The following is an 18,606-nucleotide window of genomic DNA, read 5'->3' as shown; positions in this document are numbered from 1 at the left end:
CAATGAGCTAAGACCTCAAGGGGCCCTGAGACTCTGGTTTTCATCCCCTGGGAATGCTCTGCCATCACATAAAAGAGCTCAGGATCGCCTGAAGGAGGGTGAGACCCCAAGTGTGGTCAGAGAGAAGCAAAGTCACCGCAGCCACTCCAGGCATCCCAGCTGAGGCTTCAGACATGGGGGTGAGGCCATCTAGGACCAACCAGCTGAACTGCTGACTGATGTATCTTCCTAACGGTGCCCAGGTGAGACCAGCAGAAGAACTACCAGGGTAAACCACAGGATTGCCAGGAAAAGTAAAGCATCATTGTTTTAAGCCACTAAGTACGGGTGGTTTGTTACACAGCAATAAACAGGCAGAATTATTAAGGCACCATGCCAACCAAACAAACACCTCAGTCACCAGTTAGTGATCTCTTAAATGTGAACCCCTGGAAGACAGGAATCCTATCTTATCAATCTTGATGTCCTCAGTGCCCACCATTACCTGATACTATTTAATCATTGCTTTGAGAACAATAAATACAGTTATGTGGCAAACTCCTACACAGCTGCAGTATCTGTGAGTATAGGTCTTTGCTGTACATGCCTTTTCTTTTTTTTTTTTTTCCTTCTTCCCTGCGGTACACGGGCCTCCCACTGTTGTGGCCTCTCCCGTTGCAGAGCACAGGCTCTGGACACGCAGGCTCAGCGGCCATGACTCACGGGCCCAGCCACTCCGCGGCATGTGGGATCCTCCCAGACCGGGGCACGAACCTGTGTCCCCTGCATCGGCAGGCGAACTCTCAACCACTGCGCCGCCAGGGAAGCCCCTGTACATGCCTTTTCAATCCCAGCAGAGACCAACATTTTCCCCTGCAGTTCTATATTCCTTACAAAAAGAGTGATTGTTAGATAATGAATTAGTAATTCAAATTGCATAGTAGAATGGAATTTGGGATGGCTGATGAGCAATGAAGCCAGAGCAAATTTTGGTGACAGTGTTACATTTGGGAGAACAAGAGGTCACCCTGACTGACTACAACCTTAGAGAAAAAAATGAGGAGTCTTGATGGAGACAGGAGATGGAGCATAGCCAGAGCCACCCAAAACTGGGAGACCCCAAAACCAGGTGACACTGTGGTCAGTAGCCAATGGGGTGCTAAGTTAGGAAGTGCTAAAATTTTCAGGATGGAGAAAATAATACCAAAACAACCCAAAATGGAATTGGAACCTAATCTCGTCTGCCTTGGAAAAACATTTCATGCTCTATATCTTCACTCATGTCAAGGGTAATAAAATGTTTCATCGCCTGGTTGGATCTAAGTACTATGGCTTCTTCTGCACAGCCAGGGCATGGGGGGCTGGCCAAGTACGAGGGCATGCCAAGGCCTTGGCCAGCTTTCTTCCTCTGCCTGTTGCCACCATGAGGGACAAGGTACAAAGGAGACTTCTCTGAGACTGAGCAACATCCCTAAAGGGCCTAAGAATGGAGGGGGAGGGGGCACAGTGGGAGCTCAAAACAAGTTCTGCATCTCGTCTGTACAGACACCCAGACCGTATAGCATCTCCACTCCACCCTATCAGGGAGGGACTGGGGGCTTGGACATCCTGTATTTTATCTAGCAACCTTGAGAAGGAAGGTCACCTTCTGCAGTCTCCTCTGCACGCTGCCATTTGTTACATAAACCCCTGGCACATTAGAATTGGAAGCGACCTCAGACACTGTTTGGACCAGCCCAACCCCTGCATTTTACTACTTAAGAAGTGAGCGATATCCAAACGGGAGCATGAATCCCAGGGCCTTCGATTCCAAGTCTGAAGTTCAATCTCTGGACTGTCTCTCTGCCTCATTTGAAGGCAACCCTGCATGTTTACTTTTCATCTGATTTCACCCATGTGATAAGGAATTGGCTGCAGTACCGTGGAAAAGATTGCTTGACCTGGAGTTAGGAGATAGCCTTAGAATCCCAGCTCTGTCCCTGGGGAGCTGTGTGACTCCTGGCATGACTTAAGCCCTCTGTGCTTCAGTTTCCTCATCTATGAAAAGGGAAAGAGTAATAGGAACAAATTCCCAGGATTGTCGGGAGAGGGTTAAATGAGACGGGCTTTGCGAAGGGCTTGATGAGGCGCTTGGAGCAGAGTGAGCTGTACCCAAGTGTTATCTACTTCTGTTGCTGCTGTTCTTAGCACATATTTCTGAGCCGTGGTTTGGGGTTGCAGAAAACTTGGAGTTAAAACACATAAAGCATGCGCCTAATACACATCACACAAAAAAATGGCAGCTTTTATTACTCACTGCATAAGGAGATACAAAGAGTTCTAAATATAAACACTGACCCTTGTCTTTAGGATCTTACAATCTAGTAGACGAGACAGGGAAAGCTCCCTAAAAATAAATCTATGATTACTAGGGGCCACATGACTGATAATCCTGAGAAGGGGGAACCGATCTTCAAGGGGTGGTGTGTGAAATTGCAGAAGAGGATATGGGATGTGAAGCTCACAGGAGCAGGAACAGGGTCTTGCTTTTCTTAACCTTCTTCCTCCTCCCACCTGCCCACCCCACCCTTCACCTTGTTACTGCTGCCCCCTGGTGTCTGTCACCTTCCTAGCACTCCTGGGTGATAACCCAGGCGCTGTTCACTCCTGGGGCACTCTGGAGGGAGGGGCTACCACCTTACCCCAGGGCACAGCCAAGCGTGGTTGAAACTCAGCTAGGTCCTGCTGGGAAGGAAGGGGTCTCTTTTCTTCAGATTCTCCAGCCTGGACAAGGACACAAACAGCAACTGCCTAGATGGAGGGAAGGGAAGAAACCAGGAATTTATTGTACGGTGGAAAGTGCATCCAAAGTGCCTGTGACGCATCCAAATGGCTGCAGGGCCTGAGAGCAGTAGATGCAGAGGCTGTGTCTCCAAAAGTTACAAGATCACGGAGCTTTAGAACAGATTGCCCCTGCCCCTACTAGAGCTTCAGCTTCACTCCCTCACTGGCATCAGTACATAAATATGCTTGTGTTTTTCCTTATAACAAAAATAAACATCTCAACCCTTTTCAAGATTCATGGTCATGTATTTTGTAGAATGTTTGCCAAGTGTTGTTTATTGCTTTCTTATGAATAAACTGAGGTTATGGGTTTGGGGGAAGAATATCACAGAGCTTATGTGAGATTCTTAATGCATCATATCAGGGAACACCTGATATCAAATGACTTATCGCTGGTGATGTTACCCTTGATCGCTTGGTTAAGGTGGTGTTTGCCTGTTTCTCTACTGTAAAGTTGCTAATTTTCCCGTTTCCATACTCTACTTGTTAGAAGCATGTCACTAAGCCCAGACCACATTCAAGACAAAAGGAATTAAGTTCCATCTTCTAGAGCAAGGGGTAGCAAAGAATTTGGGACAGTTCATTAAAACCTTCACAGTAATTAGTAGGGCTAATTTTGGAGCAGATACTTTGAGGCTTTGCAAATATCCTGTTCTTCCTTAAAGTTTTACCTACTGATTTTAGCATTCATCAATGGATCTTGCCTGTAGCAATTATTACTATGATGCTCTCATAGTAGACCATCTACCATAGTAGATTTTCTAGTTCCCTCATGCCTTCTACATTTATTAACAGGAATTCTTCTGTAAAGATTTGTCCCTCTCCCCCAGTTAGTTATTCATTCAATCATTTATTTGTAGCAGTGTGGACTTAACAGAGATTTATTTTATTCTTTGAATTAAAATCTAATATTATCGTTATTTATTACATTGCTCATATTGTTTCAGCTTTGGCCATTGGAACATCTTCTGAGTTGCCTCTTGTGTCTTTTTGATATGCACGCCCCCCCCCCTTTTTTTGCACTTACTTTCTGGTAATGCAAGTTGCTCCAGGATTACCTTGTATTTTCCCTGCCCCAGCTCTAGAATTAGCCATTTTTCTAAGGAACCCTGGTTCTTTTGATTGGAGAATGGTTTTTAGAAGCCAACATCTGGATGCTAGGTGTCTTCATTGATAATGGGATGCCACTCCTTTTAGGCTCTCTTAGCAGACAAAGCTAGCAAATATATGTATGTATATTAACCTCTATACACACCATATCTATATTTATCTCTGTATCTATTTGTGTGTGTGTGTGTATTTTATATATACTTATATAAAACAGATATCCATGGATTATAGATCTATCTATATAGATATTTATATAGCTCTATTATATATTCTATAATATTATATATATAACATTATGTAGATATAGACATGGATATAGATATATGTAAAATGAGCATGAGTTCATACTGATATCCCCAACCTGAATCAGGCACCACAGGGTTTCTCCTAGCCTTCCAACCCACACCATGATAAGCAACCCCTGCTTTCTCTGACAGTGAGAAACCTACCTCACTACAATTTATTTACTTACTGTTCAACACTAGTATCTAGGTTAAGTAGCTTCAGAATCATTAACCTGTAACAAATTTACCAACTATAATCTGTACATATGATTCCTTTTGTCTTTAGCCTTACAGTACCCAGTCAAAACATTGTTTCCCCAAATTACTGATTTTAGCTCCTTCCCATCCACCACCACCTTTTCCATATATATTCATAATACATTTAGATTCATATATTACACTTTGCATTCTATCCTAGGATTGAATGACTCTTTAAAAATTTGTATATAATTAATTTCCATCTGTGTAGAGTTCTATAGATTTTGACAGTGGCACAGAGTCATGTATTCACCACCGTGAGATCACACAAAACAGTTCCATCACCCTGAAAATTCCCATGTGCTATCCCTTTGCAGTCAACTACTCCATGTTCTCTAAGCATTCCCCCTGCAACCACTGATCTGTTTTGTGTCTCTACCACTGTGCCTCTTCCAGAACGTCATGTAAATAGAACCACACAAAATGTAGCCACTTGAGTCTGGCTTCTTTCACTTAACAAAGTGCATTTAATATTTATTTATATTGTTGCATGAATCAATATTTCATTAATTTTTATTGCTACATAGTATTCCACTGCTTGGATGTACTACAGTTAATCTGTTCACCTACTGAAAAACATCTTGGTTGTTTCCAGTTTGGGTTGATTATGAATAAAACTGCTATAAACATTTGGGAACAGGTTTTTGTGTGGACATAATTTTTTATTCACCAGGGTCAATATGTAGGGGAGAGATTGCTGGTGGTATCACATGGCAAGTCTATGCTTAATGTTATAAGGAATAGTCAAACTGTTGATATGTCCTTAAGTCTCTTATAGTTTAGAGGTTCCTTCCCCATCTCTTATTTTTTCCCTTTTCTTTTCTTGGGATGTTTTGTGGAAGCAACCAGATGCTGAGGCCACTAAAACCAGCTCCCAAAAAAGCACCAAACCCCTGCGCACTTCCCACATCTGGAGTTTCCAGGAGGTACATGAGATGCCACTCCTCTGCAGCCTTCTTCCCGACACTTAGAAAGTCTGGCAGGGGGTGCACCGCGGCATCACAGAACTGCTCCAGGCAGAGCCCAAATCCACCTGGAAGGCTACCCACTGTGTCCTCCCCAGGTGTCTTAGAGGTCCAGAGATCCAGCCAGAGAAGGAGACTCAAAAGTTCTGGGGCAGCTGCTCCTACACCAGAGCTCCAGGCTGCCCCAAGACCATCTCAGATTGTCCATGGAGCAAGACAGAGCCAAGGAGAGGGGAGAGGTGATCTGCAATGTCAGGAATGTGTGTGCCTTTCCCCTCCCTTAAGTACACTTTTCCAGGTGACCTTCCACCCAGAGCAGCCCAGACTAGATCTATGAGAAGGGGGCAGGGAGCTGTTTCAGAGCCTGGAGTGGGAAGGAATGACCCTTAATTGACAGATGACTCTAGTTCTCAAACTTTCCTGAGCCGGAGAATCACCTAAGGCAGCGGTTCCCAACCTTTTTGGCACCAGGGACCAGTTTCATGGCAGACAATTTTTCTATGGCTGGGGGCAGAGGCGGGTGGTTCAGGCGGTGAGCAAGTGATGGGGAGCGGCAGATGAAGCTACGCTCACTCGCCTGCCTGTCGACTGCTCACCTCCTGCTGTGTGTCCCGGTTCCTAATAGGACACGAACTGGTAGCAGTCCACGGCCTGGGGGTTGGGGACCCCTGACCTAGGGTGCTGGTTAAAATGCAGAAACCTAGGCCTGCCCCCAGAGAATACAATTGAGTAGGTCAGGAGTTGCCTAGAAATCTGTATTAAAAACAAAAACAAACAATAAAATAAAATAAAACCAAAAAACCTCCCTAATGACTCAAATGCAAGTAATCTTCAGACCACACTTTGAGAGACCGTGGGCAAGAAAGTCTGTTCTGGCACCAACCGAAGATCCAGCCTCCTTCTCTTCCCTCTCCCAACTCCAGCCTCAGGGAGCTGGATGTCTGTAGGAACCTGGGAAGAGACAATGACCTTGGGAGTTGACCCACCCCCCTCAGGATTCTAATGGGAAGAGGGATTAGGCGTGTGAAGTATGGGCCCAGAGGGCAGAACTATGTGCTGGCAGAGCAGTCACAGGGAAGCAGATGGAAGCTCTACCCAAGGAAGAACTGTAAGGCAAATCTATTGTATCAATCCCAGCTTAAGCCCCACCATCAAATGGGAAAGCACCCATTATCCTCGGATAACTAAGCTTCCTAGCATAGCTACAGGGCCCTCAGAACCCAGCCCCTGCTTCCCACTCTGGTCCCCACTCACAGCCCCCCCACTTCCAGAACTTCACCAGTCCCACGAGCGTGCCAAGCCCTCGATCTGCTGGCCCTCCCTGTTTGCCTCTCTCCTCCAAGACACGGCCCATCTGGTGGCTCTGCCTGGCCTGGCCTTCCCCTACTCCCAGCCCAGTCAGTTCCCAGTCATGCTTCAGAGCCCAGTCTAGAAGTCAGCCCCTGAAGTTCCCTCCGACCCCCACAGCTGGATGGGGTGCCCCTGTACTCTGCTCCTTCCGCTCCCCATATTACAATTGTTTACTCCCCCTGCCCAAGACCTGACATACTATCTGTACAAGAAACATTTACTGAGTCGAATTGTTGAGTTATAATGTGTGTTTACTTACTGTCACCCCATGAGGCTCTGTGGTCCTCCAGGATGCACTGGCTGGCACTTAGTAGCTGCTCAATAAATGCCTGGCAATGAATGAGTGGCAGTGCTATGGCAGAGAGTGAAACGTTCTGCCCTGGGAGGCAGCGAGTCCCCATCACTATACTTTTTATTCACAGAGGCTGACTCGCCGCCTGTCAGAGATCTTGGAGGGGGAGCTGAAGGGTGCTGGCCAGGACACGTGTGCCCTGGGTCCCTCCTGCTGTGGGTGATGACTTTAGTCCTGCTGGAGGGTACCTTTGAGAAGCAGCTATGGCCCAGTGAGCCAATCACCTGATATCAGTCTGGTTCGTAGCAGTTTGTGTTCAGGAAGATAAAGGAAATTCATTGCAAAGCAGCAGTGACAAGACCAGGGGTCATTCTGGTTCTCCTGTCCTCCATTCCAGAGCCAGCTTCTGTCACACCCACAGCTGAACACACGGGCACTTGCCAGGCCTGTCTAGACACACTGGACATACCAGCCTTGAGGTGAGGCAAGTCTCCCGAGTACTAACACCCGGAATATCTTTGGGGTATGGCCCCCTGCAGGTGGGCCAGTGGTACTCAGTGCCTGCTGTATGCCAGGCTCTCCCCAAGCCACTGGGGACTTGGCCCCCTAGGCTGTCAAGACATAGGGCAAACCAGGTTTCCAGGCTGGGCCTGTCAGTGGTGATATGTGGGTATACCTGTGGGAAAGGCCGGAGCTCAGGCAATGTCAGGGCATCTGGGGAGCTGCTTGGCTTCCTGCAGTCTACCTCTGAAACATAGATCTTTCCAGAATGTCTTCACAGACCCCAAAGGTTGGAGAATCCAGAGTGTGGATGGACCCATGCCAGCCCTCCCTCATCTCCTACCCTGCTCCAGGGAGATAAGCTTCAGGGGCCTGACCTCCATGGGTTAGGATATCTGAGGGTGGGCTGGGGGCAGGAGCCCAGGAGTGCAGCGTTCAACCTGCTATTGATTAGCTGTGTGACATAGGGCAAGCCTCCTTCCCTCTCTGAGCCATAGAGTCCTCCTCTGTAAATGAGGAAGAGGGACTAGACTGGTGTTTCCTGACCTTGGCTATGAATCAGAATCATCTTGGTGGTAGCAAGAGAAAGTAACTTGAAAATACACAGATTTTCCCAAAGCTCCTAAAGGAAACTAAATCCCCAGGGAGGAGAGGTCTACAAACCCTGGCTCCCGACCTGACCCCAGTTAGGGAGCCTCTGGGACCCTTCAAACCCTCCCCACCCCCTTGCACTGATACTCTTTGGGATGCAATCTTCCCAGCCACATCCCATCCCTTTCCAGGTTCTAAGCCTCCTCTGGCCAGGGCTAGAGTAGGCTGCCCCATCTCTCTCTCCAAAGAGTTTTGGAGCCTGAAACACTAGTCAGCGAGCAGTTTATTACCCATCAACCTGGCCCCAGACTCCCAGCACCGTGGTCTGTACACAATCTAGACACGGCCTTCACTCCCGGCAGTCCTCCAGTCCTCGCTCCCAGTCCCCACCCAGGGTCCACCCCCATCCCAGGCCTCCACATTGCCCCGCCCCCAGCCCTCCAAGGCAGCACCAGGCCCCAGGGGCCACACCTCAACTAGGGGAGGGAAGGGAGGGCAGGGGAGAGCAGGCAAGAAACTGGGGAAAGAGGAACCAGATTGGCCCCCAAGCCTCTGGAACCGCCACCCCAGGATGAAGGGAAAGTGGGCAGGGCAGGGGTCGTGGGGGCCAGGCGATGGTTCAGGCGGGAGGCTCTTCTCCAGGAGGTGCAGGGAAGCCACTCAGGTCTCGGCCAATGATCTCACTCACTGTAAAGGAGGGGCAGTTGAGAGACTGGGCAAGGGGCAGGTCGCCTCCTTTTCCAGAGACCCCCAATCCATTCCAGGCAGGCCTCCGTCTAGGATGCCTCCAGGCTCCTCCTGCACTGGCTTCTCTACCACTGGGCCTCAGTTTCCCCACTGTGTCCTGACCCCTCCTCTCAATCAAATCTTGCTGAACTCCATCCACGTGGGTTCTCAGGCCCCCGTGCAGCCCCTTCCTGCTGGCTTGGCCTGCAGCGTCAGGGCAATCACTGTCAGCAGGGCCGGAGGTGGGTGTAGCCAGTGGGAGGAAAGAGAGGCGAAATAGGAAGGCTCCTCATCACCAATCCAGACCACTGTCACCAGGTTTAGGGGGAAGCTGAGGCAAGGGAAAACGTGCTTGGCTGGGACACCAGCAAGCCACTGCCCCTCTCTGAAATTCACTGCCTGGATCTGCAAATTGAGGGAGCTAGATTGAATGATCTTGCAAGTACTTCTAGCCCTGAGATTTTGTGATCTGGGGCCAAGGGCCAAAGCAGCAGAAAGATTAGGCAGGTACTCTGTGCCCCCTTCAGAATTCAACTGGCCACACGCACCAAGCACTGGCCTCCTTAGGCCCTCCAGCTGGCCCTGAGGGACCACGGAGGCCCAACCTCTGGGAAGCCAAGCTCCAGCCCTCAGCAAACATGCAGAGCAATCTCTTGCACACACTCACACTCGCAGCCCCTGGTCCCACACCCACCTTCCTCCAGCGTGATACCCTGGATAGGGACACTGTCTCGGAAGCTGCCGCCGTAGCCACCCCTGGACTTCTCCTGCTCCGGAGCCCCCTCCCCAGGGCCATAGCTTGGCCCTACCTCATTGTATCCCTCAGCAGGTGGGGGGTGAACACTGCTCTGGGGAGTGAAGGGGCCTTCAAGTGGTGGGGATGAAGGCAGTGGAGGACGGAAGGGGGCTGGAGGAGGGAACGGCAGCCCCAGGGGAAAGGGGGAGCCCCGTCCTCCATAGGGGTCACTAGGGAAGGGCCGGGGAAGGAATGGGACTGGAGGTGGGCGGGCGCAACCCGTGGTACCCCCAGTCTCAGGGAACATCCGCGGGCCAGGTCTGTAGGATGGCGGGGGCCCCGTCTGGGGGTACAGAGGGGGCGTGCCATAGCTGAAGCCTTCTGACAGGTAAGGAGTTTCATAAGCAGGGTCTTCATGGGGATAGGAGGGGTAGGGGGGCCTGGGTGGTGAGAAGTCCATGTCAGAGCCAAAGTGGGGGCCCGATGCTGAAGGGAAGCCCCGGAGAGATGCGTCCGGTAGAGGCTCCTCCTTGAAGATCACTGGGCGGATGGGAAGGAGGACACGCTGGTGAGAGGGCTGGCAGTCTCCCCGCCGCACACTCTCCAACCCTAGGTCTCTTCTATCCCTAGGTCTCATCCCTCCCTTGACCCCTCACCATGGGGCACTGCATCCCTGTGCCCCTGCATCGGTCCCCACGTCCGCATCCCCCCACCATGGGCTGTTCCAGAGCGCACCAGGCAGGAACTTGAAACTCTGGGTAGGACTGCGCTTCCTCCGCCCGTTGGAGACGTAAAAGTAGACCTGGACTGGCCGGGACACCCGCTTGTTGCTGTACTCAGGGATGGTCAGGGTCAGCGTCACCTGGGGAAGAGCAGAGGATGAGGCAGGGGGCCCTCAGGGATCTAGGTTCAGCCCAGCCCTTCCGAGTACCCTAACTCCACCTCCTGGCTTTTTCCATTTACAAAGGAGCAAAGTTCATTTCCTAGAGGTGTCCCTGCTTCCAGAGTGGCCAGGTTGCCTCCTCTAGAAAAGAACAGGTAGCTGCTGGAGTCCACTCCCAAGCGCAAGGGAGCCGGCTGAGAATCTCCTGACTTCTCCCACCCCACTCTCACCCACAGGGGGGACCCTAGTAACACGGGTACCTCATTGCTCTGCAACCGGTTCACTGTGGCCTCCTCCTCCCACTGCAGCTTTCCGTCTGTGCAGGAAGAACAGGGAGCTCCAGCCCAGCCGCACGGCCCCTACCCCTTGCCCTGTGCCCAGGCCTCTGCCATTTCCCCTCCTGCTGGAGCCAAGGCCAGACTCAGAAGGTCCTGACAAGGCCTAGCTCACAGAGGAGCCCGCTGCATGTTTACTCAACCGAATAGGATAGGCAGGGTTTAAAATGGTCTCCAAGATCTAGAGCCACAAGCTGAGGCCAAGAGAAATGGCAGGGCCAGTCCAGGGACCAGAAACAACTCTGGAACCCTCTCACGCAACCCTAAACATTCCCTCCCATGACAGAGCTGGAAAGAAGTTCAAGGGTAGGAAAGGATCTCAGCTTGAAGGGAGGCTATGAGACCCCAAGTCTCATGACCCAGAACCTCTGACTCTGCTCTGATATGGTCCTAGGGCGCTAAACTTGAGGATAGGGCTGGGGCTTTGGGTGGGCAAGGTTGGGGAGAGCAGAGGCCTCAGGTTGGTGAGTATACCTGGGTGCCTCAGTCTTCCCTTCTCCACCCCGGCAGCTCTATTCTGGGGCACCTCACAGCCTCCTGTAATCATAGCTGTGCTGCCAGTCCCATAACTCAGGAGGGGCTCAGGGTCCGCCTGTGAGGGTATAAGTCACCTCTTCCCTTCTCATCTTCCCCAGCCACATGGGGGTAAATTAGCTCAAAGCTGACTCCTCAATAAAAGAATGTATATTTCTTACATTTATTTGCCATCCTGAGCATTTCAGATGAGTAGAGTACGCATGGGAAGGAGACAGTATAACAGGACGGGCAGTCTATCTGCCCCATTTTACAGATAAGGAAATTGAGGCTCAACTTGCTAGTTTAGAGACAGTGCCAGAGATCATTCACCCTCCCGTTCCAAGCTCTTCCTGCCTGCCCGCCCCCCCCTCCCCACAGATACTCACCAGGGCCCCTCTCGATGAACACCACCTTGGAGTCTGGCAGGAAGTTGGAGCCAGTCAGCACTAGTTCCTCCCCTCCGGTCACCGAGCAGGCACTGGGGCTGTAGGCCTCCACCTGGGGCAGCTCCTGAGCTGAGCGCTGGGCTGCAGAGCAGTGCAGGAAAGGCCTGGCTGGCTGGTATGGAGAGGACAGCCTCCTGTGCCCCAACCCTCCCTAGAATAACTGTCACAGGGCCCTGGAGGAGCCCTCCTCAGAAGCAGACACACAAGAAAAACAATGGTCTCCCTGGGGTCACACAGACCATGTAAGGAACTGCTCCTGGGCAGAAAGAGAGAGATGAACAGGGTAGGCCTAAGAGCTATGCAAACAAATACATGGGGGATACCCAGGGGCAGATGGAGGACAGGGTTGCTCTGGTCCAACCCAGAGGCACAATCTGCAGCAGGGGCAAAGCAGAACACTTCCCCCAGCCCATCCATGATAGAAATAAGGGCTGGGTCCTTTACAGGTGTCCCCAGGACCAGCAGGGCACCGCACATTCTGCAGAGGAGATGGGCAGACAGACACACAGACAAGAAGTTAGCCAGAGACAGAGAGATGCTACAGGGCTTCTTTGCTCACAGCACTCGATGGGCACCGATGCTGTCTGCACCGAGATGACCTTCCCGCTGCCTTGGGGCACGTGTACCCTGAATACCAGCCGCACGCGTGTGTTCTTGCGCCCGATGTCCGTCTCACCCTTCCGCAGCTCAATGTCTGAATTCCGAAGCTTCAGGATTCCGGCACAGTCAATGCTGAAGCCAAGAATGGAAGGCAAGCCCTCCCAGCTGATGCCAGAATCACCCTCCATCCAAAGCCCTAAATGACCTTCTCTGGGAGACTATGGGGGGCTATCTGAACCCAGAGGTGGCCTCTCCAGAGTGCTCCCCAGCCCCAAAGTCCTCTTCTAGATGGTGAGAATGCCTGACACCTCCTAGGGATGATGTCTAACTCTTCTGGGGAGAGGAAGAGTGGACCTAGCTTAGACCCCATGGAAAATGCTAGTCCTCAAGCCCGAAGAATAAAGGGAAGTGGAGTGGGAACCTACTTGGCTGCCATGTTGTTCTCAGGAAGCAGGGTCATCTCCAGCACCTTGGTACCACTGACTACAGCTTCGTAGCTGGCCGTGGCCACCATCTTGCCTGTGATACGGTGCACCTGATAGAAAGCGTGAGGTCGCAGGTTCCTCTCATCTGCCGTGCCGATGAACATCTGTAGGGTCAGTGGCTTCTCACTGTAGCCTAGGAGCTGGCAGAGGGAGACAAAGGCCACCAAGTTGAAATCCCCACTGTCTCATCCTTCATCCATCCCTAAGTTTTCAGTCCTCCCCTGGAGTGGAGTGAAAGATAAAGGATATCCTGGAAGGGATTTCCAGGGGGGGGAATGGGCACTAGTTTCTCCACCAGTTGTGGCGAAAACGTGGCCTGGAGTTCACAGTGTTATTCTTGGAATGAGGCCCAAGCTGGGCTGGGCAAAGGGGAAAATCTTCCAAGGGAGACTGGCCCAACTCAACAGAGACAACCTAACTCCCAGTGAACTTTGGCCTCAGCCTGACCCCTCCCCCACATCTGGCAGGCCACCATTTTCCAGAGTAGACATAAGGCTGGTGTCCCAAGGGATGAGTGGAGCGGGGGTGGAGGGACAGAGGAGTAGAAAGTACATCCGGGTCCTTGAAGTGCACCCTTCCTCCCCCAACACCAGTCCCTCCCCGAGGCCGCCTGCAGGGTCATTGCTGAGAGGGAGTGTGGGAAAGGGCAGTGCCATGGGTCTGCACAGCTGGAGCCCATCTGCAGGGATCTGGGACTGGAGAGGAGAGAGGCTGGCTTCTGCCCCTTACCTTGACAATGGGGTGACCACCAGGGGCAGCTTTGACAGCTCCCCGGCTGCCCTCTGTCTCATAGTGGGCCCGGTGGTGGGCTCTGGGCTGCACCTCGATCCTCAGCTCCAGCTGCTCATACTGGCTGGGCAGAGGCCAGTCCAGCGGGGGGAGGGCAGAGGTCCTGGACAGAGACAGAGAGAAGAGCAGTGATCACCCGCAGCCTCACACCCCAATCAGGGCAGCCCTGGGTCCCAGCTCCCCAGGATGTGAGGGAGGAAGCGGTGGTGGGTATGGGAGAAAGAAAATTACAGCTGAAGTAAAACAGTCCACGAGTCCAAAAGCAGGCGAGATGGGGGACAGACCCCTCAGAGCCCCTTGAGATGAGGGTATGTAAATGGGCACCAGGACTGAGACTCTGTTCTTCCCAGCTCTGAACACAGGGTCTGGATACAGAGGAACCCCAAGCCCAGTTTAACCCCCAAGCCTGGATAGGAAGAGTCAAGTAAAGAAGCACAACTTCAGGGACTTCCCTGGTGGTCCAGTGGTTAGGACTCTGCCCTTCCACTGCAGGGGTCATGGGTTTGATCCCTGGTCAGGGAACTAAGATCCCACATTTAAAAAAAAAAAAAAGAAGCACAACTTCAGACCAGAAAAGGTCTCAGAAATTAACCCCTTTGTTAATTTGTTAAGCCCAAATAAAGAAACTGAGTGTAGAATGTAGAGGGCTCAGCAAGCCAGCAACTGACAGAGCCGGGACTGAGCACATCCATTCCCAGGCCAGCGCCCTTTCCACTAGCTGGGGCTGAACAGATGGGTTCCAGAGAGCTGGGGGTTACGGATCTGCAACTTTCCTGAAGTGAGCGCCCAAATACCCTAGGCCAGGGAGTCTCAACTGGTAATTGCCCCCAGGTGATACTTGGCAATGTCTGGAAACAACTAAGGGAAACTTTCCTGGATGGAGTCAGCTTGATCTGACATCCACGGTTTAGGATTATTGAAATGGACAAGGTTCTTTGAGGGTGAAAGGTGTAGAAGAACAGCAAGAACTACTTGGTTTAATATGAATTCTTTGACTTGCAAATACATGCTACTTTATTCAAATCTAGCAGGTATACCTTTAAGCCACAAGTCAGGCCCTAGAAATCGAGTTAGAGAAGGGAGACTTCCTGCTGCCCATTGTAGGGCTGAAATCCAGCCCATGTTCCAGCACCGAGCTGGGGGTGGAGGACACCCTAGAGGAATTCTTCCTTTACCCACATGGTCCTTCTGGGGCTGGAGGGGCTTTTTCTAATTGATCCACAGGGAGTGACTGTCCTTTTGCAAATCATCTGTCCAAAGGGGGTGTGTTTTTAAAATTCTCCTTAAAACTGAGTAGTTTACCAGCAGCCAAGCTGGTAGCAGATTCTCTTTTGAAATGCCAAGGACACAGAACTAGGACCTTTCTTCAAACCCATCCCTTGGCCCTCCTGCTCCCTGGGTGAGATGACTGGAGACAGCAGTGGTGTCAGACACAACCCTCACCTGAAGATGGGGCTGTGTCCCCCAGTCCGGGCCTTGGACCAAGCCAGTGGGGAAGGCACCGCCAGGTAGTCCATGCCGGCAGCCTCCTTCCGAGGACCCCCGGGAGGAGCCCCGGCCTCCTCTACTCCCGAAGGCAGCTTCCCATTGCACGGGGCAGGCTCCTCAGACCGAGGCAGGGCCACCGCCTGCTCGCTGGAAGTCCTCCGGGTCTTCTGGGGGATGCTCTCGGCTGGTGGGGCCCCCGTGTAGTCAAAGGGGCCAGGGGAGCCCGGGTCCCGGACCAGAGGCAATGGGGGTGCTGGAGGTGGCTCAGGCCCCTCCTCCCCTAGGCTGCCTCGGCGGGACAGAGCTGGGGAGGCCGAAGATGGGGTTCCCGAGCTGGAATAGCGCCGCTTGCCACATGGAGAGGCAGGTCGTGGGGAAGCTGGGGTGGGCCCAGGAGCGCTGAGGAGTAGCCAGCTATCCTCTGGACCCCGGCCTCCAGGGCTCGGACCATACAGGCTCCAGGGGTCATCGGGGGTCCATGGCCTAGGGGAGGCCCGGGGTGAGGGCAGTGGGGAGCCCAGGCCAAAGCGGGAGGCCGCCTCATTTAGCTCAGACTCCACCTCGTCACAGGCTGCATACAAGGCTGCCTCGTCAGAGGCATCTGAGAAGAAGCTCCAGGAAGACAGGCTGCTGCTGCCAGGGCTCGGGCTGAAGAAGGGACCCCCGCCCTGGCCCCCTGCCTCTCGGTAGCCTCCAAAGCCTTCTGGTGGAGGGTAATCCCTGGGGGAGCCTTCCCCCCAGGCATCTGGGTTGTCCTCCAGCGCAGCTGGCGGGTCGGGAGTGGGAGAGATAGAGGTGATGCGGATGCTGGGACACTCAAGAACACGGCCTCCCCCAGCCCCCCCGGAACCCCCTCCTGGCCCCCCCAGCCTCACTGACCGGGCTGGCTGGCTCTCCCAAGTGCCAGGTGAGGGGGCCGGGCGGGGTGGTGGGGAGTGCATGCCAGGCCGAGGGGGTGGGGGCCGGGGAATGCCAATAGGGGCAGCGCCATAGGGAGGGGGCTCCCCCAGGCCCAGACGGCAGCATGGTGGGGTGTCCTCTGAGTCCAGTTCTGTCAAAATGGGAAGGGAAGGAGACAGAGAGAGGGATGTCACAGGAGTTGGGGAGAGAGAGAAGCAGGTGAGATGTCTAGGTTCCTTGAGCGGGCAACCTCCCAAGTCTGGTATGCTGCCCCCTCCTCAGCAAAGAGAGGTCTCTGAGATGCCCTTCAGAGCCACAAAGGCAAAAGCAAAGTTGGCCTTGGGAAGGTGGAGGAGATGGAGCCAGACGTGTCAGGTCTTTTCCTACGCAGCGAACCTCACACTCTGAGCTCCTGGCCCTGGGACCTGGGGTACCAGACGGGGCGGGTCTCAAGGTAAGGGAGGCGGGTCGAGAGGGGCTGGAGCTGGGCCTGGAGGCGTGTTTAAGGAAGCATTGGGCTGAGCTGGGGGCGACTCACACATGAACCCAATTAGCAGCGGTTCCCAAACCCCCAAACGGCGCTGGCAGGAGCCCCAGTTGCCATCGCAACGGTGGCCAGGGGAAGGGGGGCTCCAGGGCTGTGATGACAAGGGAAGGTGGCTCCTCCCTCACTCCCCCCAATCTGGGGGCGGGGGTGCAGCGGAGGGGTGCCGCGCGCCGGCCGGGCGAGGGAGGGGGTGACGCGGGCTGCGCGGATTCCGTGCGAGCGGCGGCCGCCGCCCCCGGCTCAATCCCCGCCATCTGCCTCTCATTGCGGCCAGACGGGGGAGGGGGAGGGGCGCCCCGGCTGGGCCTGAGAGCGCCCCCAGCCCCTGGCGTCCCGTCTGCGGGCCCAGGGCTCGGTCCCCAAGGGGCAAGCTCCGGAGCCCAATCTCCCCTTTCCCTGGCAGCGCCCGGGGCTCTCGGGACCGCTGTTCCCGCCCGCCCCGCATCCCAGTGACAGCCCAGCCGAGAGGCGGCGCGCAGCCAACGGCACCCCCCCACCCCCACCCCAGTCACGACCTAAAAAGGAGAAAGTGGTGCCGGGTCCCCAGCCTCACCTCCGCAGACCCCCGAGCCCCGCACCTCTCCGCAACCGCTGAGCCCCTCATCTCTCACCCCAGGCTCTCTGCCCGAAAGTCCCCAGACTCAGGATCCCTGTGCCCTTCCCTCACGGACCCCAAGACCCCTTCCCAGCTCCGCACTGACCTTCCCCCGACCCCCCCGCGCCCAGCGGGGGGGCCTCCTTTTCCTCCCCGAACACCAGCTTAAATTCCAGCTCCTCATCCTCGCAGCTTGCTGCCCCCATGGATCCGGCCAGAGCCCCCAGGTCCCGGTCTGGGTGGGAGGGGGGATCTCAGGAGGCTGCAGTATCTTGACCCGTGGCTCCCGCCCTCCCTTCTCTGAGACGCCCCCTCCTCCGCCACTGCCGCCTCCCTCCGGACGCCCCCTCGTTATTATAGAAACTTTTCCAAACTTTTTTCCCCAAACTTCTTCAAAGTGCCCCCCCAGCCTGTCTCTGATTGGCTGCCCGGGATGCTCCAGCCCCTCCTCCAGGGATGAGATGGGAAAACCACGCGCCCCTTGTCCCCCCCCGTCCCTCCCTCCCTCCCTCCCTCCCTCTCTCCCCTCTCTCCAGTCCCTCCTCCTCAAAAAAAAAAAAAAGAACAAAACTGAATTGGAAAACGGTCTCTCAAGCGTGGTAGGACCATAAAGATGCCTATTGGCCCGCAGTTGTGACAATCATTTCCCCTCAGGGAGCACTACCACCACAATCCCCAACTTAGTCTAAGTTCAGGGGCTCCGGGTTCGAGAGCCTTAAAGGGGCCACATCCTGGGCCCACAGTGTAGAGGGCCCAGGGAAGACACTTTCTGAAGAATTGTGCAGCCAGAAACTAGCAAGGAAGGACAACCTCTCCTCCCCTTTTCCTCCAAGCCTAAGGCCAGCCAGGCTCTGGGGTGCAGAATGGCTCCAGGCTGCTCTGAAGAGGAGAAGTCCATTCCTTTGAAGACCCTAGCCTAAGGCCGCTCTGCCTAGGCCTTCTGGAAGCCTTTGACCTGCCGAATCAGGCCCTCCACCGGTCATCTCTCCCCCTCCCCCCAAAATGAAGAACATTTAGCGGTCTTGGGTCACTGTTCAAAGGTCCACGGCTCCTGATGGGCGAGGATCCAGGCCGGACTTTACCGCTGCCCTAGTCTCAGCCGCCCAGAGGGGCCATTAATTAGCCCCTTAGGGAAGTCGGCTCCCTCCTCCCTAGAACCGTAGTCTGGAATGAATCTCAGATCCGATGGCAACCCGCTCCAGCTCTCCTGATAATCCTGACCAGGTTTACCAGAGCCCCGCAGCCCAGCGACCTTGTGGGCCCCAGGGTTGGACACCTGTCACCTGTGCGGGAGGAGGAAGAAAGACTCGGACTGGAATTTCTAGGAAGGGCAGGCATGGTGGGGCCCTGTCGTGTGAGAGAGATTTAGATCGAGATTAGTTACTTGGACGCCGGACTGGAGTGGGG

At 53.8% G+C, this 18,606-nt stretch overlaps 1 protein-coding gene across 3 annotated transcripts; it reads right to left on the bottom strand.

Moving 5' to 3' along the window:
* Positions 1–8,531: 8,531 nt before the first annotated feature.
* NFATC4 (nuclear factor of activated T cells 4) lies at positions 8,532–17,405 on the bottom strand (the record flags this gene model as incomplete). 3 transcript variants are annotated; one of them, XM_079699922.1, is made up of 10 exons in its annotated part: positions 8,532–8,840; positions 9,574–10,155; positions 10,351–10,477; positions 10,759–10,814; positions 11,736–11,876; positions 12,355–12,527; positions 12,821–13,020; positions 13,610–13,772; positions 15,113–16,210; positions 17,302–17,405. In XM_079699922.1, 10 exons carry the CDS (start codon positions 17,403–17,405, stop codon positions 8,773–8,775), a joined length of 2,712 nt encoding a protein of 903 aa, XP_079556048.1. In that variant the 3' UTR covers positions 8,532–8,772. The 3 variants fall into 3 exon arrangements, with proteins under 3 accessions (XP_079556048.1, XP_079556049.1, XP_079556050.1); XM_079699923.1 differs by having other exon boundaries at positions 15,113–16,208; positions 17,306–17,405; XM_079699924.1 differs by having other exon boundaries at positions 9,895–10,155; positions 15,113–16,208; positions 17,306–17,405.
* Between the last annotated feature and the right edge of the window lie 1,201 nt (positions 17,406–18,606).

Source organism: Hyperoodon ampullatus (assembly GCF_949752795.1).
Source record: "Hyperoodon ampullatus genome assembly, chromosome: 3".
Taxonomy (NCBI): domain Eukaryota; kingdom Metazoa; phylum Chordata; class Mammalia; order Artiodactyla; family Ziphiidae; genus Hyperoodon; species Hyperoodon ampullatus.
Note: the sequence above shows the minus strand (reverse complement) of the source record. Positions and strands in the feature narration are given on the sequence as shown.